The sequence below is a fragment of the Cynocephalus volans genome, chromosome 5, assembly GCF_027409185.1.
Source record: "Cynocephalus volans isolate mCynVol1 chromosome 5, mCynVol1.pri, whole genome shotgun sequence".
Taxonomy (NCBI): domain Eukaryota; kingdom Metazoa; phylum Chordata; class Mammalia; order Dermoptera; family Cynocephalidae; genus Cynocephalus; species Cynocephalus volans.
In genome coordinates this window covers 36379901-36405341 of record NC_084464.1, presented here as the reverse complement: position 1 = coordinate 36405341, position 25441 = coordinate 36379901, and the positions used below count along the sequence as shown (strand labels likewise).

At 41.6% G+C, this 25441-nt stretch overlaps 2 protein-coding genes across 4 annotated transcripts in view; one reads left to right on the top strand and one right to left on the bottom strand.

Moving 5' to 3' along the window:
* The window catches only part of KIAA0319 (KIAA0319 ortholog), a 44769-nt gene extending 43348 nt beyond the window's left edge, over window positions 1-1421 (top strand). For both annotated transcript variants that reach the window (XM_063096659.1, XM_063096658.1), the window contains one exon: window positions 1243-1421. In XM_063096659.1, the coding sequence (XP_062952729.1) occupies window positions 1243-1421 (179 nt within the window). The remainder of the gene's footprint in view (window positions 1-1242) is intronic.
* ALDH5A1 (aldehyde dehydrogenase 5 family member A1) overlaps window positions 1-25441 on the bottom strand; it is a 59879-nt gene that overhangs the window by 20774 nt on the left and 13664 nt on the right. Inside the window, exons 6-10 of one of the 2 annotated variants that reach the window (XM_063096661.1) lie at window positions 22160-22303; window positions 20205-20363; window positions 16209-16378; window positions 13449-13507; window positions 9021-12126 (exon numbers count right to left, since the gene is read on the bottom strand). In XM_063096661.1, coding sequence (XP_062952731.1) covers window positions 11921-12126; window positions 13449-13507; window positions 16209-16378; window positions 20205-20363; window positions 22160-22303 — 738 coding nt within the window. In that variant the 3' untranslated portion in view covers window positions 9021-11920. Of the gene's footprint in view, window positions 1-9020; window positions 12127-13448; window positions 13508-16208; window positions 16379-20204; window positions 20364-22159; window positions 22304-25441 lie in introns of those variants that run through there. The other variant, XM_063096662.1, reaches the window with a different exon arrangement.

The following is a 25441-nucleotide window of genomic DNA, read 5'->3' as shown; positions in this document are numbered from 1 at the left end:
TTGGTCTGTTTGGGCTGCTCTAACAAAATACCTTAGACTGGGTGGCTTATAAACAACAAACATTTATTGCTCACAGTCTGGAGGCTGGGAAGTCCAAGATCAAGGTGCTGGCAGACTTGGTGTCTGGTGAGAGCCAGTTCCTCATAGCTAGTGACTTCTGACTGCGTCCTCACATGGTGGAAGGGGCAAGGCAGCTCTCTGGTGCCTCTTTTATAAGGGCATTAATCCCATTTGATCACCTTCCAAAGGCCCCACCTCTTAGTACCATCACTTTGGGGGTTGGGTTTCAACACATGATTTTTTGGGGGGACACAAACATTCAGACCATAACATCTCTGTGTCTGTGGTCACCTCTCCAGTGGCCTCTCTTTCTTCCTTCCATCCTGCACACTGTGGTTTTATTAATGTCTTAAACAACATTTTTATTGTGTCATCCCTCTGCTTACAGGATACAACCCAAACTTCATGGTTACCTTGTATTCATGTGTTTTCCTGTGAGGTCCCAGCCTCTCTCACTAGACTTTTATTCATTATTTCCTACATGAATCATTCACTTCAAACAGACCATTTTTCTCTAAATGTTTTTGGATCTCTGGGCAAACTCCATGCCCTTCCCCACCTCATGTCCAAATCCTCCTCTTTCTTCAAATCCCATCCTATGTGAAACATCACTGCTGCAGTCCCAGTCAAAGTGTGTGCTTATCGCCTCTTGATTCATGTAAGATTTTTTTTTTATATTTCTTGCTTCTTATGAGCCATCTTCTATGTTTTAAACCTCTGGCTGGACACTAGAAATGCTTTGAGAGCAGGCCTCATATCTTATACCTGTTCTGCCTCTTATTTTGACCTCCAGAAATAAAATATTCTACCAAAAGTATTTGATTGAGCCAGATGGTAAAATCACAAAGCTTTCATTTATTGGGTGCTATGTGCTGAATGGTGGTGCAGGAGCTTTACATGCACAATTTCACTTAATCCTCACCATAAACCCAAATGGTAAGGCTTTGTTATCTTCTAATTTAATAGAGGAGGAGACTGAAAGTCCAGAGACGTTAGGTACCTTGCCCAGAGACACACGGCTGGTGAGTGTCAAAGCCAAACTGCCTGCTGTGTGTGAGTGACTTCTTTGAAGGTACGGAGAGCACAACTCCGTGCTCCTCACGTGACCTGCAACCAGAGTGACAGACAGCTGAGAGTGGAAAATGTGTTTCTCCTAAGATGCTTCTGTCTGCTTCTCCCTAGGTATTAAGCACCGAAGCACAGAGCACAACTCCAGCCTGATGGTGTCTGAGTCTGAGTTTGACAGTGACCAGGACACAATCTTCAGCCGAGAAAGGATGGAAAGAGGGAATCCAAAGGTTTCCATGAATGGCTCCCTCAGAAATGGAGCTTCCTTCAGTTATTGCTCAAAGAACAGATAATGGAGCAGTTGTAAAATGGGAGGCCCCCACAGGAGTCTGCATCCAGGACCAGTCAGTGGGAGTTAAAACACGAAACCGACTCTGGTTAGAATAGCACATGGACATCCTTTTGCAGTGGGCTGGATGTGTGTTCCCACATATTAAAAGACCTGTTTTCTTGGGGCTTTCAAGACGTAAAACAAAACAAAAATATTGCTCTTTTAACTGGGTTCTTAATAGGAGTAAAGGCTGGGTCAAACTCTAAGGAATATACTTAAAAGAGTTTTGTGTTTTTGTAGCTGGCACAATATTATATTGGCCATGTTAAAGATTAACACCTGTTTCTATCTGTAGAACATTAGAGAAGCTGAGTTAAACAAGGATTTAAAGAGGGCTGATTTCTCCCAGTAGCTGTGATTGCCTTTGAAGACAACTTTTTAAACACTGTTTTTCTAGTAGGAAAAGATTCAGTTGGCTGTGAGTACTGAAATAGTTTATCCTAGCGGTATGGGTCATCTTCTGTGCAGTAAGTTTTCTGTGCTGACAGCAATGCTCATGCACAGCAAAGTCCTCCTGTTTTTACTCCTTTGCTGTGTTTTCTCTAGAAAGCAGCTCTTGGAAGTTCAAGAGCTAAAGAAGAATTGTATTCTAAGGACAGAAGACACTAGGGAGGCAGGAGGGGTTTAATGACTTGTAGATTGAAAGCCGAAGGTAGCATTTTAGTATTCTTTATCTTTTCTTTTTCTAAGAAAAACAAACTACGCTGAGGCCTCTCTTAGCCCCAGTTTCCATTAAACACAATAAAAGTGATTATTAATTCATTAAACATTTCTTGAGTATGCAGGCCATGCATTTGGACAGCCATAGAAAGGGATAACGACCCAGCAACTGTGTATATATTCCGAAACTCTAAAATACAGTCAGTCTTAATTAGGATGGTATGGTCATGATACTCTGGTCCCCTACAGGTACTTTGTATAATAATAAGTGGACATAGACATATTCACTTCACATGTTTAAAAAGATATTTATTAAAGTTTTTGTATGGAATAAGTCTTATTTTAAAGATACGGAGGGAAAAAATCAAACCATTCCCACCCACAAAGCAGCATCCCAGAGCAATTAACTGGAGTTTACTGTAGCCTGCCATGGTGGTTGGCTCATGGTGATTTCTTCTCCACTCATGGTCCTAACACTGGTGGCCTTGCGTTTTTTTGTGGGAAGAGTAGAAGTTTAGAAGCAGTGCTGTGGCTTCGAGTATGACCACACCTGTACAATATCCTGTTGCACAAGGCTTTTGTAACACATGCAGAAACTAGGATTGCTTTGCTGATCGAGAGGAGAAGCAAGGCCTCTAAACCATCAGGGCAGGGGTGCAAGAGAAAATGTGTCCAGTGGGTCCCTGGAAAAAATTAAGCTTTTAGGTGCTTTTGCCATCTCCAGGAATATTCATCCTCATGGGACCATCTTGTCTTTAATAATTGTACTTTACTGGGGAATGTCAGAACTAAAAAGTATAGGCATGTAATTTTATTTTTTAATTTCTTTGCTTATGTGTACACTTTCTGTACAGCTAGCCACTTCAATATTATCTATAGCGTTAGAAGGAAAAGGCGATGCTTTTTATACCAGTATTTAGTTTCATAAACTTAAAATAGCCTCTACCCAGTTATTTTTGCGCACAACTGGAAATTTCTGGCATAGAGGATGCAGCCCAAATGTGAAGTCAGAGAGCTTGATGAAGAAGGGAGTGGATATTTATTGCTTGTACATAGCATATGCATTTTACATACTCAATTGATCCTTATAATCAACCCTGAGAAGGAGATATTATTATGTTATTATTCTTATGTTGCAGATAATCCTGTGAAGGTCCAGAGAGGCTAAGTAACTGGCCTGAGTTCACAGCCAGTAAGTAGTGGATCTGGAAATTGAATGGAAATTTTTTAAACTGCAAAATCCTGCTTTTCACTTGTACCCCAAGAACTCCTATGACAACTGTCGGAGGGCAAATTCTGGTGGACCTTCTGGATCACCTGAAAGTTCTATTCCTAGGACTAAGGAAATTCCTTTTGAGCGTCCAGAGAGCAAAGGACAAAGGGAGAGATCGCCTGTCCGGTCTCTCCTGTTGGATCTCATCCTGGGCCACCCCTTCCTCTAGGTTTGCAATGTGTGGCTTCTGCCTGTCCTCCTTCTCTGTCCCTGGCCACCTCAGCCTGGCCTCTCTGGTCCTTCCACCACAGAGGGATCTTGAATCCATGGGGAACCAAAACTGAACATCAGACTAGTGATCAGAAAGCGGGTCCTCTCTCGTTATCCCACTCCTCATCAGAGGACCAGCGTGAGGTGGAATGACCAGCCAGCATTCTTGGTCTTGTGCTGCTTATCACTAAGGGTCTTTGGGAGATAAAGCTCTCCAAGAGCTTTGGACAGACAGACAGAAACAGGCCCTAGCATATGGGAGAGGACATTTGTAGGGTGCACGTGCTAATAAGCAACTGTACTTAGTTGTTGGTTTAGACTCAATGAAGAATTCAAACCCATAGCATTAAGAGGCTAAGCATGTTTATGACTAAAGAACCTTCTGAAAAACATGCAGCAAGGTAAGAATACTGACCACTCGGCATGCCGATGATGCCACTCTTGTGGGCAGGAAGGAGGGGGACTACCATTCTTTTTGTGTGTGCCCAAGCTGTTATGGATTCTAAGTCTTGGTTTTATTTTTTTAAATGTATTATTTTCCCCCATTTGTTGACAAGGTATCATTTCTAGTATAATACTATTAAATTATTGTACTAATCTAAATTAAGGTGTCTGTATTTTATGTACTGCTTAGTTATTTTTAGGGGGGGCAATGTTTTCTTTACGTTTACATGATTTCCTTTGAGTATGGGCCAGAAAACTGTTACCTGCAGCCTATTTTTGCACGTCCCATGAGCCAAAAACTAGATTTTACGTTTTCAAATGGTTGGGAAAAAAGATCAAAAACATATTTTGTAACATGTGAACTATATGAAATTCAAATATGTGTCCATGAATAAAGTTTTATTGGAACATATCTACATTCATTCATTTACATATTATCTATGGCTGCTCTATGTTACAACAAAGTTGAGTAGTTTCTACAGGGATTGTCTACAAAACCTAATATATTTACTACCCGGCCCTTTGCAGAAAAAAAAAAATTTCTGCCAAAGGCTAGAGTCAAACCCCCTTCTTCCTCCCTGTGGGGAAGACAGGTTTGGGAGGAACTGAGCGTGCTCAGCTTGGCCTGTCTTCTCTTCCTTTCATGGGCAGTCTGCCCCCTGCTGGAGAAGACCAACAGTTTGGTGATGGTGGGGAAGATTAGATTCAGGAGCGTGTACTTAAATTACATCCCCTAATCTAGCTTTTATTAGTAAGAAAGCTGATAATTCTTATTTTATTGATAATTTTATTGAGGTATAATTCACTTACAGTAAACTGCACATAAAGACCACCATTTGATGTGTGTGCACACCTGTGAAACCATCACCACAATCAAGCTAATATAGCAACACATACATCACCCGTAAGTTTCCCTGTGACACCTTGTAATCCTTCCCTCCGCTGGTGATGGAGTTTGGATGTGTTGTCCCCTCCAAAGCTCATGTGGAAATTTGATCCCCGTGATTGAGTCATGGGGGCGGATCCCTCATGAATGGATTAATGCTCTCCCTGGGGGAGGAGGGGTAGTGAGTGAGTTCTTGCTCTATTAGTTCCAGGGAGAGCTGATTTTTTGTTTAAAAGACCCTGGCACCTCCTCTCTCTGTCTTGCTTCCTCTCGCCATGTGATCTGCTTGTACCCGCCGGCTGCCTGCCACTTTCCACCATGAGTAGAAGCAGCCTGAGGCCCATAACAGATGCAGCTGTCCCAGAATCATGAGCCAAATAAACCTCTCCTCTTTATAAATCACCCAGTCTCAGGTATTTCTTTTATAGCAACACAAATGGACTAAAACACCTGGCAATCACTATTAATTAGCTTTGAATTTTCTGTGGTTTCATATAAAAGGAATCATACTCTATGTATCCATTTTTAGAGCTTTATCCCCTCAAACAAGAAGTTCCCTCCTTTTCAAGCTGTTTAATTCAAACTATTAGCAAATTTGGTGAAGTAAATACTCGTTAAGGTAAAGATGCTGGTAATGGGAATGGGGCTATTGTCGTTCAGTAAACTAGTTAAATGGCTCCAAGTTCATTGTAAGTCCTGAAAGAGCTCTGTATTAGTTTACTGAGAGACCAAAACTATGCTTTCTAAGAGTAAATGAACCAAATTTTCATAATCTCAACAATGATGATTTTCCATTACTGAAACTAAAGGAATTTTTTTTTTTTTAAAGTTCCTCAGTATTATGGGCTAAATTGTGTTCTCTCAAAATTCATATGGTGAAGTCCTAACCCCGGTACTCCAGAATATGACTGTATTTGGAGATAGAGCCTTTAAAGAGGTAATTAAGAAGAGGCTGTTAAGGTGGGTCCTAATCCAATCTCACTGGTGTCTTTTGAAGATGAAGGGATTGGGACACACAGAGACACATCAGGAGTACACACACAGAGGAAAGACCATGTGAGGACACAGTGAGAAGGCGGCAGTCTGTAAACCAAGGAGAGAGGCCTCAGGAGAAACCAAACCTGCCAACACCTTGATCTTGGACTTCTAACCTCCAGAACTGTAAGAAAGTAAACTTCTGTTATTTAAACCACCCAGTCTGTGGTATTTTGTTATGGTATCCCTTGCAAAATAATGCACTGAGATAAATCTGAGTCCGCCTAAGATTTAGCATAAAACTTTATTTTAAAGCTTTCCATAGTGAAGTATTATCCCATTAACCTTGGAGAAAAAGTGAGGTGTTTCCCAACATAAAGAGAGACCTGTAGCCACAGTGAGTTCACTGAATAACAAAACCAGTCATTCCAGAAGGGGTACACACAGGGGCTGGCAGTGTCATTTCTTGCTTTGGGTGCTGGCTACAGGGTGTGCTCAGTTTCTCGGAACTCAATGGTTCACTTATTCTATAACGTAACTTTTTGCACATATATTATACCTAAATGAAGTTAAAAAAAAAAAAAAAAAACCTTGCCAAGTGACTTTACTTTCAAAGTCAACCATAAAGAGACAGCTCAAGGGATTTCCTTGGAGGAGATGAAAGAGTTCTGTATCTTGATTGTGGTGATGGCTACACGAATCTTCCTATTGGTGTGATAAAATTGCGTACAACTACCCATACCTGCACACACAGTGAGTGCACATAAAAACTGGTGAGACTGGAATAAGGCCTGTACTAATGTCAGATTCTTGATCTTGACATTGTTAGTTATGCAAGATGTTAACCATCGGGGAAGCTGGGTGGAGGGTACATGGGACTCTCTTATTTTTGCAACTTCCTATGAGTTTATAATTATTTCAAAAAAAAGTTAAAAGATGTTGAGGGGGGGAAAAGCCAGATTCATGATTAACAGTGAAATACCAGAATTCAATGATTTCCATTAAAATCAGGATGAAGTTAAAAAAAGGTAAAGCCACAATTTCTCCAACTAACTGGTCCATAGAGCCTCCCTTTTTGAGTTGCGTTAATGAATGGCACAGCTTCCTTCATTTGCAGCCTACATGGTGAATATCACCACCTTTGTTCTTCTTTTATTTTATTTATTTTGTCAGTATACAATGTGGTTGATTATTGTGGCCCATTACCGAAACCTCCCTCCCTCGTCCCGCTCCCCCCCGCAACAATGTCCTTTCTGTTCGCTTGTCATATCAACTTCAAGGAATTGCAATTGATGTGTCTTCTTCCCTCCCCCCGCCAGGTTATTTGTGTATTTATTTATTTTTAGCTCCCACAAACAAGTGAGAACATGTGATATTTCTCTTTCTGTGCCTGACTCATTTCACTTAATATAATTCTCTCTAGGTCCATCCATGTTGTTGCAAATGGTAGTATTTCATTCTTTTTTATAGCAGAGTAGTATTCCATTGTGTAGATACACCACATTTTCCGTATCCACTCATCTGATGATGGACATTTGGGCTGGTTCCAGCTCTTAGCTATTGTAAAGAGTGCTGCAATGAACACTGGAGAATGGGTATACCTTCGACTTTATGATTTCCATTCCTCTGGGTATATTCCCAGCAGTGGAATAGCTGGGTCATATGGTAGATCTATCTGCAATTGTTTGAGGAACCTCCATACCATTTTCCATAGAGGCTGTAACATTTTGCAGTCCCATCAACAATGTATGAGAGTTCCTTTTTCTCCACAACCTTGCCAGCATTTATCATTCACAGTCTTTTGGATATTAGCCATCCTAACTGGGGTGAGATGGTATCTCAGTACCACCTCTGTTCTTCTAAAGGTGATGAACCCAGAGTTGCGGAACTGAGGTCTCATCACAACAGCAAGAGCACACATATCCTTATAGAATGTGACATACCATCTGCAAAACACCCATGTACACTAAACCACTGGGCAGGGGTGTTGCCTGTGGTCTAAATCGTGGCTAGTCCTTCCTACTTTGCTAATAAAATGGATGGATTATAGGTAAATCTGCAGTCCCCTGATTTCCAAACCCATCTCTATTCATTTATAAATATTACATGCAAGTAGAATATGCCTGTGGCCTTTTACCACTCTCAGATTGAGCAGAGATAAACAGGACTTATTCTTTTTTCCAGATAGGTCTCCCAAACTTAATAAGTGAAAATCACACTAATTTACTTTTTAACTGTTGTAAACTAAATCACAGACAAAGCAGCTGTAACAGAAGTAAATTTACTGATATTTAGAGAATGAAAAAGGTATGAAGATGACATTTCCTTTTAAGCAAAGACCTAGGCCAAGCATGTAAAACACCCACAAATTGAGAGGTATGTGGAGTTTCCTCTGGTAACAAAGTAATTTTAAAAATCGAAAGCAAGTTAAAAGAAATGTATAAAATATATGAATGACAAAGGCAGCTGTGTTTTGGGTGACACTGTTCTTTCTTCCAGCGAAAACCTTCCCTTTGTTAAAGCCTACGGATAATTTCTGGCCCAATGAGGCCACATGAAATTTCTTAAAATATAAATAAACACTGGAGAAAAATGCAAATATACTGTTAAAATAATGAACACTGATTATATCTGGATAGCAGGGTTTTAGCAAGGTTCTTCCTCATACTTTTCAGTATTTAAAAAAAAAAAAAACCTTGAAAAAATTGTATAACAGATAATAGTGGAGTGTGTAGAAGACAGATTGGCATATTTGAGACAGCTGGAATGTATCCCTTTCTTTGGCAGCCACCCCTGCAAATTTACCTGGGTGAATTCTTAGTTCAGTTCAGCCACCATCTGATGAACACAAACCATGAGACTGGCCCTCCCCTAGTAATCACTGGTGCACATAATTTCACACGCTGGCTTCTGGCCCAAGGCGCTCACTGACCAGCAGCTCTCTTGGGAGGGAGCCCTATTTACTCATATCCAAACTGGTCTAATACCATGCAGTAAAAACTCAAATGATGTCCTGGCAAGAAAAAAAAAAACAAAAAAACCCCACAACCAGACACCTTAACACAGAAATAGGAAATTTTGTTAATTCAACATTTATTAATCACACACACACACACAACTCTGTCTACCAACTAGACACTGAAACACAAAATTGTCAAAAACTAGAAAAATGAGTTATGTGCACATGTTTAAACAGCAAAACATTTATACATTTCCCACCACACTTATTCTCAAGTTTTATCCCACAAAATATGGCATGACACAATCACAGCGTTAAAATTCAAGTAAAATCCTATTTAAAATAGCTGCACATGGGTAATTAAGAATCTGGGATCCAGCCTTAAGAGAAGAAAGTCATGTGGCACAATTTCAAGTTCATAATTGAAGTTAACAATAACATAGATTTGTTTACATTTGCTTCTGATCTTTATTTTACTGAGTCAATCCATAAGAATAAAGGTAGAAGAAACAGCACTTGACGTAAAATCCTATTTAAAAGCCACTTAAACATACACAGACAACAGATGCACATCAGCTCTTTAAACGAGAATCCCTACATAGCTGGAGGAAGTAAATGGAGAAGCGTTTTTTCAGGGCCAATAGATTCTTGTTGTATGGGTAATTTCATTTGGGTTATAATTGCTGGGAAGTTCCTGCTGAGAACTCATGGTAGCAATGCTCAGAAAAGTACTTCCTACACAGAAGGTATTAATAAAATGAAATAATAACCGATAAACTCAGGAAGGGCAGTATCTCCCTCTTGGTCTAGATCAGGGGCTGGCAAACTTTTTCTTTAATATTCAGATACTAAATATTATTTGAGGCATTGTAGGCTATACTGCCTTTGTTGCAACTATTCAACTGCCAAGAAAGTAGTCATTGCAGAGACCATACCATAAATGGATGGATGTTACTGTGTTCCAATAAAATTTTATTTACGGACACTGAAATCCGAATTCCATATAATTTTTGTGTTGTGAAAGATTGTTCCTCTTTTTATTTTTTTCCCATTTGAAACTATAAAGACCATTCTTAGCTCATGGGTTGTACAAAAACAGGTGGCAGGCCAGATTTGGCTTGTGGGTCATTGTTTGCCAACCCCAGGTCTAACATTCCTTTTCTATTTCACGTTGTAAAATATATTTTTAAAAATTCCCATTCATCACGTTTACCTTTATTGAAAAATAACAACAAAAAATGTTAATTTAAAAATGATTCTCTTTCTTCCTACAACCCAGAATCATTTTACTAAACAATAAGTTATTTCCTTTTCAAATGATTTTAATTACAAAATTGATCAAGGATATTGCAATGAGTCTCTGGCTCTCATTCTATGTATCTAGGGGTCCAAACATGCAAGGAAATTTAAAAATCTGCCACCCAGCCAAGGAATCCACTGGCTTACAAAGTTAAAAATGTATTCAAAACTATTCCTCCGCACATCTCAGCACCAGTATTCCAAACTTCTAAAAAAATAACGTCAGAGCATTTGTGTTCTTGATAGAAAAAGGATGGATACACCCAAATCTTAAGTAGAATATTATATAAAACCACCTAAAAACTATGCAAATAAAGAGCAGAAATTAACTGCCAAAACACTGCATATGTGGTTCTTGCCCGGGGGTGGGCAGTGTCAGTAAGAGGTGGATTTCAGCTGTTTTCTTCTTCAGGCCTTAGGGATAGAGCTGGTATAATCCAGGCCAGATGTGAGGCAGCTCCAGGACTTGAGGACATCCCTATGCACACAAGGACGTTCTAGAACTTTTATTACTCTCCCACAGCTCCCCAAAGGCTCAGTGAGGAATGCTAAGTACTGGGCGGGGTTCAGGAGTAATGGCCTCTAGAGCTACTTCCATTCATGTTTTCCTTCCATTACTGGGAATATCCACAGAACGTGAGTGGAGTCTACACACAGGAGATGGGAAGAAGGAGGAGCACTGCACCAGGACAGAAAGAGCAGGCTGCATGCAACAGCCACTTCCTCAGGCTTGGGGGTTGGTAGATGGGCACCAGTCTCCCCTGATCTTGGCAAAGCCACTGCCAATGCACAAGAGGGGGCTGGGTGGGGCTGTTCATGATGATAACAACAGCTCCTGCACTTACAATGAACTTTCATTTTTTTGCAAAGCACTTCCACTTTCTCTCAGGCTCACAATATCCCATTGCGCTAAGAATGGCCCATGTGGACTTTCCACTCCCCACGTGGGATGGGAGGTGCTGTTAGCAAAGCTCCTCCGTGCAGGAGCCAGGCCGAGCAAGCACATGCTTCCCATTCTCCAAGCTGCCTCTGCTAGTCTTTGCCTTATGCTTCACTCATTTCCTAAAGGAAACAAAATGAAGTGGCAAAGAGGACAGAAATGAAAACATAACCTTTAAGCAGTAAATTTAGAGTGATGAAGACTTCAATTTAAAAATTGATCCAGCAGAAGGGAGAGGTGCTCCTTCATTCCTCACAGAGGCACAGGCAGTTCTGTGCTATTTCAGCAGTTTTTTAAAAAATCATTAACTCAACCTCTGCTGCAACACCTCCACACACAGTGTCTTTAGTGTTGGGCTGGCAGATGGCTAGGGAAGGGGTTGCTGTGCCCCCAACCTGCCCATCAGTCATACTCAAGGGTCTCCCTTGAAATGCTCAGGGCCCAAGCTCTGAAGCCATGTAGAAGATGGTGGTGTCACTGGCCAGGCAGTGATCAAGCCTTTGTGACGGGTCAGAGGGCTGGCCAGCCTCACGGCACCTTGCCCCAACACAGACTGGGATGTGCTGGGGTCCCAGGGCTTCCTCCTGTAACCCTGATGGTGGCTCTCCTGGGTTCTGCAGCCACAGAACGTGGCACATATTGGTCCCTAGTTAGGTAAGGAGAGAGTAGAATTTGCATCTGCTTAAGATTATGAAGACTAGATGAGTTCTAAAAAATTCATTATTCAGATAACCTATTAGTTTATTTTAAATAGTGGATGGCATTTCCCCATATAAGGGAAGCTCCTTTTGTTATTTTTTGAAGGCTGAAGACTCCTACAAGCCTCCGTAACACACATACTTGAGTTCCAGATACTCATCAATGCCATACTTGGACCCCTCTCGCCCAAGGCCAGACTGCTTCACCCCACCAAAAGGGCACTCCACAGAGGACATCAGTCCCTCATTAACGCCCACCATGCCAACTTCCAGCTGCTCTGCCACTCTCCAGATCTGGGCTGGGTCTTGAGAGTAGAAATAACCTGTCAGAGGGATAAAGGGACACATATAGCTCGTAGAATATTCCTTAAAAACATCCTGTCTATAGGTGAAGATACCACTGAGGACTCCTGGTCTAGTCACTCAGGCCTGGAAGCCTCCTGCTCCCAGACAGAACCTCCTGTCCACTTCTTCATCTCAGAACCTTTGGAAATTATCTTTTGCTTCTGTTCCACTCACTTCATCAGGACTGAAACAAAAACCTCCACAGCTCCTGTTTTCTACTATTCAATCGATCCTGCACACCTTTTAGACTTGCATGTGACACTTTTGCCCAAACCTTTCCATGACATTGGATATCTATAAAATAAGGTTAAACTCCTTAGTGAGTATTCAAACCCTCCCTAATGTGGTTCCAATAACATTTTCAGCTTTACCTTCCATCACTCTAGTCACTACCCTCTTCTGCCAACTTCTCAACCAAATTCTGCTCACTCTTTTTTCGCTTCTGAACTCCTTGGTCCCCTCTGCCCAGACTCTCTTCTCAATCTCTGCAAAGTCAGAATCCTGCCCACCACGTAGGACCTAGTTCAGGGCATGGCTTCCTCCACCATCATGCCATTCAGATGGGAAGAAACAAATATTGAACTTAGAAGTCCTTATGCACACATCTTACCCCAGCTTTATAATAACTCTTGAGTATGCAGCACAACGTAAGGGACCCCACAGCATACTTATCCTTCCTCTGGTTATAAATAGTTCTTTCACACCTAGAGAAGAAGCTTCTACAGAGCTACAGATGTATCTCACAAGTCTTTGCATCTCCCTCAGTACTTCATTCACTGTGGATGCTAATACATAACTTTGTCAGGGTTGTAGAGTACATACTGTGGCCACCTTGACCATCTGCAAACTAAAAGACCAGCCACTCAGTGACGCCCCATCTGTACACACTATCTTCGTTCCTTCCACTGTCCTAACACTCTCTGCAGATGCCCTTGGTCTAAGGCTTCTTCTGTTCAGGCTTTCAGGAGCCAGGCAAAATAGAAGAAAAGCACTTGGAATTTCTGGGCATTCAGCCTCTGTGAATATGGGATGTATGAGGTGTGCATGATTCTCTGCCTAGAGCAATTTGCACTGTATTTTCTCTCCATGCTCCCCCAGTTCTAACGAGAGAGCCCCCAAATGTGTAGCATGGGATCAAGGCAAAAGAACAGCACAAATCCATCCTTGCCAGTTGGAAAGCAATGAAACATATTCCGCTGAAGTTTCCTTCTCAAAACCCAGGGCAATGTTTAAAAGGCAAAGTCTGGCATTAGCCTGAGACAGTGATGGCGACTGCTGTTGCACAAGGACAAACACTCACCTGCCAACCCAACGTCAGCTGCGTTAGCGATCGCGATAGCCTCCTCCTCTGTGTCGAACCTGTCAAAGTTAAGACAGGTCATAAGCTAAATATGTAAGGGGAAGAGTGAAGAAAACCAGCTTTCTTTTTTCCTGATTTGTTTCCCAAATAATGGCAAGGGACAAATCGGAGTGTTGTGAAGAGATCCAAGGACAGAGTCCAGAAGAAAACAGCACCATTCATGGAGATGAAACAGCGTTCAAGGCTAGCACGCTCACAGCAATACTGGCCTCACCTCTTCCAAGAGAACAAGAAAACAGCAGATCACTGTGCAGGAGCTGTGGCATATCCAGAACACCAAACACAATCCCTTAAAAAAGGACTGCTGTTCTTGCTACCTACTGAGAATACTGTATATAACAATCATAACAACAACTTCAGAAGCAAGCATAATATATCAGAAAGAAAACAGTTCAGAGAGGTTGGGGCCAGGCGCTGATGTCAGCTCTTCCTCTTAGAACCCTTAACTATTGATAAGTGCTTAGAGCCTGTTCCTCTCTGAAGCAAAGGAGTACACCAAAGCCCTATGTGGTCTCCTCCACCTTTGTAATTTTATTTAAGGAACAAGATTTGAGTGGTATTCTTCTGTGGTTCCAGAATTGTAACTGGGACACAAGGTTCTAAGTACCCTAATTTCTAAATTCAAAGACCTATCAGCAGCAGGAGGCAGCTGTCTCTCTGCAGGGCTTACAGAGGGGCACTGGGCAGAGCTAGCCCAGAACAGTCAACTTGTCCAGGGGTACACAGGTAGGAAGTGCAACACCTGACTCTAGACCAAGTCAGCTCAAAGCCCATGTTCCCGACCACTGCATCCTTTCTGTTTCCTGTGAAAACATCAGTTCGCATTCTAGGTAAAAAATTTATATTAAAACAAGATGAAAGTTCTTCAAGGGGTCCACTTCCCCAATGGTGGAATAATATATAAACTTCAATCACAAGATGGCACAGCCAGCCCCAGCTGCCAGCTCTCTCTGTGAACCCAATGCTGGAGATGCTGGAGGAGAGAAACAGAATTGTGACTCAAAAAAACCTCAATCAGCAGCTAACACCAAAAAAGCAGGACACTTCTAGAGGCCAAGAAGGTGGCTGGATCCTTGGGCGAAATGGTGGCTGAAGTGGGAGAGAGCCAGGGGACGCCCATGGAGGGGTGGGCTGGGCAGGAGCTGGGTGCCTAGATCAATGCTGAGTTGTGACGGGGCAGAAAAGCGGTGGGCCCAGCTTGGGGAAGGGGAGACACAGCCAGTCCTGTGCACAATAAGCCATGCACAACAAGCATAACCATGGCCTCTTCTCCCTACCCTACTACAATAGAGCTAACTGCAAAACACCCCAGGGGCAAAGGATGCCAGGGATAGGCAGAGTGGCAGTGAGACTGGATTTTAATTCTACAGGCTCCATCCTGGAGGCTCAACCCTTTGACCTCCAAATGCATGAGAAGATACGCAAATTACAGTCTAAGCTTTTCACTGCAGTCCACAGTGGCTCTTACAAGCCAAGGCTGCTGAGAGATCAAAGGGCTAAAGATGAGCTCACAGGGAAAATTCCAAGGTATCTGAGGAGCTCCAAGTCTAAGAAAGATAACAAACAGCACCACCTAGACCAGAGGACACAGTAATAAGGAAACAGAATAGAACTGTAAGAAAAGGATAAATATCCACAGCAAAATAAGGGAGAATAATGAAGTAGGAAGAATCAGTTATGGGGAAGAACCAATTAGAGGTGTCAAGGACGGAAAAATACTTGCTGAGATAAAGAACGTGGTGGGTGGTTAGATAACAGAACAGGTGCATCTGGAGAATGCATTAATAAGCCGACGGAGGGGAGAACTCTCAGAAGCATGAGGAATGGCCGAAGAGATGGAAGATGAACAGTTAAGAGAAGTGGAGCATGGAAGTAGAAGTATCACTGTAACAGGCTTCTTGGAAGGCTGGAAAAGGATAAACGGAGGGCAGAAAAATATTTGGAGAAAAAATGACCAAGAATTTCCCAGAACTAAACAAACACTTTAGATATTAAAGAAAGACATTAGGACCTTAGACTGAAAAAGTTCACAGGGTGCCATATGAGAGCTATCACAGTAAACTTTAGGAGTATCAAGGATCTGGCTGGTGGTTAGCTCAGCTGCTTAGGGCACGTGTTGTAACACCAAGGTCAAGGGATCTGATCCCCACACAGACCAGCTGCAAAAAACAAACAAACAAAAACCACGAAAAACTATCAAAGACCAAGAGAAATTCTAAAAGTTCCCAAAGAGAAAAGGTAAATCTCTTTCAAAGGAGCAAGAACCAGACATCAGATTTCTCAGCAACAGCCCTGGATATAAGTAGACAAAGCAGTGACATCTTCAAAGTGTTGAACCTAGAATTTAATCCAGGTAAATGATTGTTTACTTGTGAAAGGGAGATGAAAGATCACAAGAGGTCACAGAAAGTCAATCTCCTCCAGACTCCCATGAAAGAAACCTCCATTAAGAAGAAAAACAAGTTCAGCAGAAAGCAAAAAGAAAGTAAATTAATGAATTTGGTAAATTTTGTAGTCTGAATGAGTGACAATAAAAAAAAAGAATCATCAACTGAACTCTGCTCTTTAATTGACTCAACACAGCTCCCCGCCTCTCTAGCCAACCACCCCCATGTCCTCAAACAGCACAGGAACCTCTCTCTAGCTCCCTTTTTCTTTTCTGTTCTTTCTCCTGTCTTCCCACTGGCTGGTTGAACTTACTTGATAACTGGTGCCAGAGGCCCAAAAGTCTCTTCTTGAGAGCAAAGCATGTCCCGGGTGACATTACTGAGCAGGGTGGGCTCAAAGAAATTTTTTCCAAGTTGGTGTCGCTTCCCACCTGTCACAACGGTGGCCCCTTTGGAAACTGCATCGCTCACGTGTTTTTCTACCTGTGGGGTAAGGAAAAAAGGCCAGTGCCTGAGGATACTTTCCAAATGATATACAGCTGACCCTTGAACAATGCAGGGGTAAGGGCGCCGACCCCCTGTGCAATTGGAAATCTGGGTATAACTTTTGATTCGCCCCAAACTTTACTAATAGCCTACTGCTGACCAGAAGCCTAACCGAGAATGTAAACAGCCATTAACATATTTGTAAGTTACATGTATTATATATTCTTACAATAAAGTCAGCTAGAGAAAAGAAAGTGCTACTAGGAAAATCATAAGAGAAAATATTTACAGTACTGTACCATATTTACTAAAAAAATCCATAGATAAGTGGACCCATGCAGTTCAAACCTGTGTTGTTCAAGGAGTGACTGTTGTCTCTCAGGATGTTTATACTGTAGAAAACTCAGTCTACTCTGTACCCCACAAATATGTACAATTGATTAGTTACAATAAAAAAAAAGTTTTAAAAACTGTAGAAATTGGTTTTCTTTTTTTTCTTTCTTTTACCTAAAAAAATAGGTTAAAAACAATGCATCCTGGTTCCTTCCACTGAGAAGGTCTGAATAAGTGACAATAAAAAAACAGAAATCATTAACTGAATATCTGGCTTGCACGATGCCTTCTTCATCCTGCTCTTTGATTTTCCAGCCATTTGATCCTACTGCTTGTTGAACGGTCTCCTATCCACTGACTTCCTCTAGGCCTCCTGCTCAGTCGTTTTCCTGGGATTTGCTCTCACTGCACTCCAGGGTTAGTTCCAGTTTCTGATCTCATGTCGTCCTCTTTCCTGGACCGCATTTTCCTTTTGTTCTGATCCATTCTCTTTAAGTTGCCATTTTGATGAAGGTGTGCCAGAAGTGGTTGACGCTCTGAGTTTTCTTACGCTGCACGTCTATGTATCTTGTACCCCAGCTGATCGATATTTAGTTGATTACAGAATTTTGATCCAAAATATTTTTCCTTCAGATCTTTGAGTGTACTTTTCTATTGCTAGTGTTCTTGGTGAAAAGTCTTGATGAAAAGCCTGATTCATAAACAGTTCTCATTCCTTTGTGGGATAGCTTTTCCCCCCTCTAGAACCTTCTAGGATCTTCTTTCATGTTCTGACATTCTAAAATTTTAGCAAAATATACCTGTTTTTTTTTTCTTTTCATTCATTCTACTTGGTAATTAGTGAATTAAATAATTCATCTGAAGAATTAAGTTATCTTCCCCTAGCTCTGAAAAGTTTTTACCTATTACTTATTTGAGAATGTCATTTCCTCTATCTTCTCAATTCTTTCATTCTAGAACTCCTATTACTAAGATGGATATCCCCCCTTACCTCAGATTAATTGATTTTTTTGCATTTTTATCATTTTTAAAAAATCTATCTTTTGCTTTAAATTCCGTGACACTTTCTCAATTTGATCTTCTATGCTCAGTTACTGATTTTTGACAGTTGTGTGTTTAGTTTCTACAGACTCTTTCTTGCTTTCACTGCTTCATTTTCATAGAACTTGCTTCCTGTTTTAGAGATGTACCATCTTCTCAAAATTCTTAGAGGACATTATTAGATGTGTCCTTTTGATCCTACTCCCTTTCTGCTCCCTGTTTATCTGCTTCCTCCAGGGGGTGTCCTGTTTGTTCTTCCTGACCCTTCCTCCTACTTGCTGATGGTTTTCCCTACAGGTGTCATGATCTTTGATCATTCCTCTTTCTGAATGAAGGACTGAATTGATTAATTTAGGTGGGTGGCACAGGTAGCCTTGGCTGTTTCCGGTCCCTCCTCTGATTAAGGGGGACAAATGCAAACTTGGGTTTATTCTGACTTAGCAGGATTCACCTAAGGGTACTACCCTCTTCCCCAAAGGGCGAAGCCAGGAGAGCCCCACTCTGGTGTACTTCCCCTCACTCTTGAACCTGTCACCTTCCTAGGCAGGCCACTGAATTTCTTCAGAAGTACCGTCCTGCCCAGAAAAAATGCCTCTGCTGTCCTGTGTGTAATGATGGTGGTGGTGATGGTGAAAAAGTGTAATCAATCAGCTCATTTCTCCTCTCCTCTGATTCCCACTTTCTATACCAACCAATTCTAGAAAGGCTCCATCACAGAAAAATGGCACCAACTTCCTCTGCAGGATTCCCCTGGGCAGACTTTTCTCAATCCCTTCTGCCTTCCAGAAGTTCATCATAACCTTTGGCCCACTGGATTTTCTACAGTTTCTGAGGAGAGATAAATATAGGCTTGGGCACATTCTGCCATCCAGATCATTCTCCCTTTCCAAATCCATGCTCCCTACAATGGTCTCATAGTCCATCATCTGCAACAAATCCCTACCAACCAGCATGACTTATTTTCTATGATTTATGTTTTAAAATTATTCTACCTAACTTACATAACAGGGGCCTACTCACTTTCCCCCAAATAGAATCTGCTCTGCCTTTTTCTTGTCATATTAAATGTGACATGCAGCATTTTTTTTTTCCTGGAGTCTACTCTGTGACAGTATGCACATGAAAGCCACCACAATGGACTGTTTTTAAACAATGTGGTTTCCACCAAATTTCTCTCCACCAAAAAAGAAGTCCTGCAATTGTGCTTGCTTGAAGTCCTCGTGTTACAGTGTCATCTAGAGGGTGATGCATCTTCATTTTGGAAAAAAAATCTCCAGGACAGTGCAGTTTTCCAGCCTGGCTACAAACTAGCTTGATGGGGGGCACTTGTGAAACGCCAATGCTTAGGCCCTGTTCCCAGCGAATTAACACTCAATCTCCTCAGATTAGACTCAGGCATCTGTAATTGGTAAAGGCATGGTGTGAGTTGAGAACCTCCACTCTGGGACTTGATCCATGGCTGGTACACAGCCAAACTGTCTTCACTAGCTGAGTGAGCACCCTCTGATTTGTCCCCAGGGTCCAAAGTCACCTCTAAAATGCAGGTGGTAATGATGTAAACTTTAATGAATTTTCTCTATCTAAGTAATCCCATGGTAACAACTAGAAATTTACCAGAGCTTTGTCAAACCTCGATGCTTCCCTGGGTTCCCACTGGGAGATGCAACAGACGTGGTTTCAGCTGAACTGACTGCCCACAGGGTTGGGGCACCCATGGGGCAGAGCTTGGCCCTCTGGAAACCAAAGCACAGTGGCTGGGCTGTGCTGCCCGCGTGAGTACTGACTTGTCTCTAACTTGATTTGGGTTCCTCAGGTGACACCCAGGGGCTAGTATCTTTTAAAAAACAGTAGAACAAGGAGAGAAATTTCACCTAGCTAGTAGTCTGCATTGTGACATTTTGTCCAACAAACATATCCTTCCTAAAAGTAGTTTTCTTTCACCATCTCCCAGTCCTGAACATGGCATCTGTAATTCCACAACCTATTGCTGGGAAGCTTCCAGCACGGATTCCTCTGGAAGGGCATTTTGTCATCCAGGGAAGAAACAACAGACCAACACCAGTATTACAGCTGAAACATAAACCAGCTCAAAAACAGAGCTGTTCTTCCTTTCCTTGTAGGGTTCCAAAACATGAAAGAGCTTTGTGCTGCAAGAGCCTAATTCCTGAGGCACCGAGGGACAAGACCATTACCACTGAAAAAGAAAATTTACAGAGGGCCACAGAAGACCTGAAGTGGAAGATCTCATAGGAAATCAGTGTAGTGACAGCTGGAGAAGCTCATGACTAAAGATGCCACCAGGTTCATGCAAAGTGGTAGAAATTCACTTTTTCCAGATTTTCCCTTTGTTTCTAAACTAGCCTTGCTGGGCACTTTACCAAAGTGCTACTTCCAGCTTTTGATATTGAAACCGTGAAATTTACTTTGATGGATAAAAAAATGAACTTACCTTTTCTATGGCTTTTTCATTAATTAATGGGCCTTGAGTGGTTCCCTCCTCAAATCCATTACCTACACGCAGGTTTTTCTTCATTGCCTCAGCAAAATTTTTTACAAAGGAATCATGGATACCTCTTTGCACCAAGAATCGGTTTGAGCAAATACAAGTCTAGAAAGAGGACAAAAACAAATCCAGAAAGACAGTTTGTCAGAAGCTGTTGACCCAACCCAAACATGTGTGACTACTGCCACCTTTCTGCAAAAACACTTCCCCAGGTGATCCATGTGTCCAATCTGCTATTTTCCTTTTCACATGGGCTCGGCCCCAAAGGTAAATGCAAAGATCGAGTGCACCTTCCCGTCCAACTCCCCCCACAGATGCTACACACCTGCAGTTAAACTTTATAAAACAAATAGCTTTTTGCTATTTAAAAAAATAAAAAGGCTGCAGCCCTCCTGAGAGACTGTGCTTCTGCCACAATGGAGCGGAGCTAGAAGGAACGAGGTCAAACACTAACATATCCTTTAGCTCAAACCTTGCAAGCGTTTGGCTGAATCTGACATTTTAAAAGTCAGATTTTTAAATCTGACACAAGACCATACTGTCATGTCAGCCTAAATTATTGAAAAGACCCTTGCTTATTTTTTTCTAATTAGACCTAGTATGTTTAAATTATAAAATATAACAACCACTTTACAGGAAACGTAGTTATCATTGATAAATTTGTTTCTTGTCTTTTTTCTTAATTATCTATTTTCCCAGAAGAAAATATTGTACATACAATTACTTTGTGTCCTATGCATTTTTATTTGCTTAAAGCAACATACCCCAAAGTTATAACTTTACAGTATAATTCCGAAGGTTACATATATTGGCATATTGTGTTTGTAAAAGGAAACATATCTATTTCTGAAAAAAAAAAAAAAAAACAAGTGTAGGTTACGTGAAAGGGGAAAAATTAATTGCCAAAGGACAAGACAAGGATGAAAACTAATATAGAACATTACACAACATTTCATCTTTTTTTTACAATACATCCTTTCAGGAGTATCTATTCCATTTCTGGAAAGCATATAAAATCACTTAGTGATGGTACTTTTAAGATAAAGTGCTTAGGAATATTTTTTAAGGAGCCAGGGTCCTGGCAGCAGCTTGGATGGAAACCGGGAGACAGGACGCTTGGCCCAGGCCTAGCTCCTTAGCAGAGTTGGGACTGTGGCCCAAGGAAGGATGATCTCAAGTCACTCAGTCTTTCTAGTTTCATTTCCTCATCTGCAAAATGCAAGGTTGGTATCGGACAACTTTCAAAGTCCCTGTCAGATTTAATATTCCAGGATTTCCTATAAAGATGTGAGCTCAGGTCTCCACTCTCCCAGGACAACTGGGACAGTCCCCAGGGCACCCTCTGGTCCCTGCTGTGTTCTCTGGTGTGGATCCCCTGATGTCCCCCCACCTCAGGAAGAGGGGGACCCAGGTAGGTCCTAGCAAGCAACAGGGTTTTGAGTTTGTCCAGACACCATCCTCCACATTTTCCTACCTTCCTTCCCTTAAGACTATGGATCTCGCACCCTAGCTGTTCAAGGGCTGTTTTGTATCTGAGGAGATGATTCTATCAGTTCAGTTGAGAAAAGCCCAGTGGGGGAAAACTATGAAAATAACTAGATTCAAAGAGTAGGGGAAAGAAGGGAAGAGAGAACAATCTGACTAAAAACATTTGCTGTTCAGGATATTCTTTGAAAAAAGGTATTATATCTTACTTCTCTTTGGACTATCCAAGCCTAGCATAGTCCCTAGCAAAATAAAGGCACTTACTAAATATTTGCTGAAAAAAATGAATGAATAAAGAATGAACAAGGGAAGGAACCCAAAAGTTTCCTTCCAGGAGATGAGTAAGGCAGCAGAGATGGTAGGATCCTTGTACAACACACACCCACACACACCCTGAAAAACTCTACAGGACTCACCTGTCCAGAGTTCCTAAATTTAGATGCCAGGGCCCCTGCTACAGCCTGGTCCACGTTGGCACTGTCAAATACAATGAATGGAGCAAGGCCACCCAGCTCCATGGAGACCCTTTTCACAGAGTTTGCTGCATGACGCAACAGGATCTGTAAGCAGAGGAGAGACTGCTGTGAACACCCAAATCGAGTGCCAGGACTATTAAGCCTTTTTTTAACAAAATTACCCAACAGTGAAAAAAGCAAGGTGCACAGTAGTGTATATGGAATGATACTCTGCATAAAAGGGAGAAACAAGAGTATATATATTAACATTTGCTTGTGTTCGATAAAGAAACACTGAGAAGATAAGAAGAAACTGAAAGTAATAACTTATAGAAGTAGGGGACAGAGTCGGACAGGGAGAGGGTGGGACTTCTCAAGATAAACACGTCACTACTGTCTTGATTTTTGAACCATACAAGTGTATTCCCTTTTCAAAAAAATGATATGATTAGGCTTAAAAATCATAATATACAGATAAGGTAATAAATCGCACAGAATCCCACAACCATAGCTTGCCACTGATAACATTTTAAGATATATCCATTCAGAATATGGCCACACAAGTTCATGTATATGTATTATTTTTTTTAAAAAAGGAAACAGAATGGTATAATTATACAGCTTGGTAACCTGCTTTACCTTCCTAATTAACCATTTATTTGAAACACTTTATACTTTACTCCTTTAATGCAACACTATAATGTGATTTTCTCATGTCAGCATGTGTTTCTAGAACATTCCTGCAGATGCTTACATAGTATTCCATTGCATGGCTATTCCACAATTTATTTATCCAGCCCCAAACTGCTGGATATTTAGGTTGTTTCTAATTCTTTGCTACTAAAAACAACACTGCAGTTATTCCCTCAGGGTTACTTTGTAGAAATAGAATTGCTAGCTCCATGCACAACTGTAAGGCTTTTGATACACATAACTATTAGGCTTTAAATATCCAGAAAGAGATGTTATGGCCTAAGAAACTCTTCAGGGACGTTTAAGTGCTTTAATACAGGCTAGGAGGTCTTTGCCCAGTCATGGCTTCAAGCCAGATGGAATCTCTTGAGACAGTTCAAATGAAATGGACAGTATTCACAAGCCCAAGGCTGCTCTAGGAATGACTCCACCAAGCGATGAGCACCCTTGGGTCACGGGCTTTGTGAGAGGACCCTTGGTAAAAAGCCAGACTGGCTGGAAAGCTGTGCCTGTGCCAGTGCTTCTCTATATGCTCAGTGGTTAATGCTCCAGCAATCAAACAGTAGTGACAATCTTCTCACTCAAGTGTTACTACTCAACAAAGCAGAATGAGTTTTAAGATTACACATACTTCTTTATTGGACTTAACATAGCTATTTTCATTTTGAATTTTTAAGAAATGCCATGTGCCAGGCCATTGGCTTTTCCTGAATTTGCTCCAGTGTAAAAAAGATTCTCACTGTTGGGTCACTCCATCTCGCCTCCACTGGCTTTGGGCACAGGGCCTGTCTCATGGTGTCTGTCCCTCCACATGCAATTGCTATGCATCCTCCGACAGTGTCTTCTTCCTACTCTATCTCTGCTTCCCCATGACGATGCCCTGCACCTGGCTTTGGCCTGCCATGGCCCCTGGAGTACTGCATGAACTGCTGTCACCTCCTGATGAATCCTTTCAGCTCCAGTTCCCACTGCTGACCTCCACAGGGCCTCAGCTTCCAGAGTCGGAATGTGCTTGGCCCAGCTCACCTTCCTATGCCAGGCCATTTGTCCTAGGTCACTGGCCAGCCTACAGATTCCATTTTACTCTAGTCAAACGACCACTCACGGCTCAGTTCTCTGTGGGGGAAGAGACAAGGTGTCATATGCTGTAAAACGTAGCTGCTGTCCCCTCAGCAGGGCCCTAGGAGGGATGGACCCCCAGAAAGGGGTGAGGGCCAGGCAGGTGCCTCTAGAACAGGTGGGCTATGTGTGCTTCAGTTCAGGCACAAGAGTCTATGCCCCAAGACCAGGAGGAACTCAGCCACTGACTCCCTGTGAAGATCAGCTCAGAAGAAGCCCTTGATACAGAGGTAAGTTATTTTTTTTTGCAATACTTGTCACTTGAGGAGAATCAAAGCTGGACTTGGCAAGAACATGGTCAGCGTTTTCCTGGAGGCCTGTCAGAGGATGACAGCGTGTTGAAAAAACTGAGGAAAAGCAACAGAGAGGTTCCTGCCCTTTGCCCAACATCCTGGGAATTTCTCCGGTTTGAACAGCAAAGGTTTATAACCCTTTCTCCCAGGCCTCTCTGTCTTTCTCTAACTACTTCACAGTATATCTGAATCCCTCTGAGAGTCAGTTTGCATTGCAAGATCCATTAATCAAGGGCGTGGCAGTTTATGGATCTAAAAATTCCTGTTTCTGATATAATGAATGGTAGGACTGCAAAGTGCCTCTGCCCGAGCATGAGTTTCTGGCATGACGAAAGTGATTATGGCTGGGAGCGATTCAAACTGCTTTATTCCTTCCTGTTTCACGTGGTTTCTAAAAATGACCACAGTTTCACAAAAACTTTCAAATTAGATTTATATTTTTTTTACCTGCTGAGTATTTATGTACATGTCCAGCATGAGTATACACACACACACACACACACACACACACACACACACACACACACACACACACACACACACACACACACACCCAAGAGACTTAAAAGTTTGTAGAAAAATAGAATTGAAAGATAATACTAATCTTTCTGTGAACATTTTGAGGACCCCCTCATATACATATATGTAAACTAGCAGAAAAAAGTACACTATCTGGAGAGAAACACTGTGAACGAAAACTTTCGGGCTGGTGGCTTAGCTCAAGGGTTCAGATCTCTGTACAAGCTAGCCACACACAAAAAAAGAGAACAGAAACTCTTGTTCTACCCTGACTTTTTTCTCTATTGGACATTTAAAAGGATAAATAAAAATCTACTCATAGGCACATCCATGAAGTTTTGAGAAAAGAACTTTTCAACATTCAAGGAAAACAATAACTAAAAAAAAAAAGACCTTTCCATTTCTATAAAGTACCTTTATATTAAATACAATTTTTGTTCAATTCTTAAGACACCCATTTCAACATTAATTGTGTGTTTCTGGAATCTCTAATTCTAGATTATGAAAGAAACATGCTTTCCAGAATTGAAGAAATACAACAAACAGTTTTCAGCTACTTCCTATACAACAAATAACTGGAAAATAATGGAAACCTCACAGCTCCAACTCTTTTGGTTCT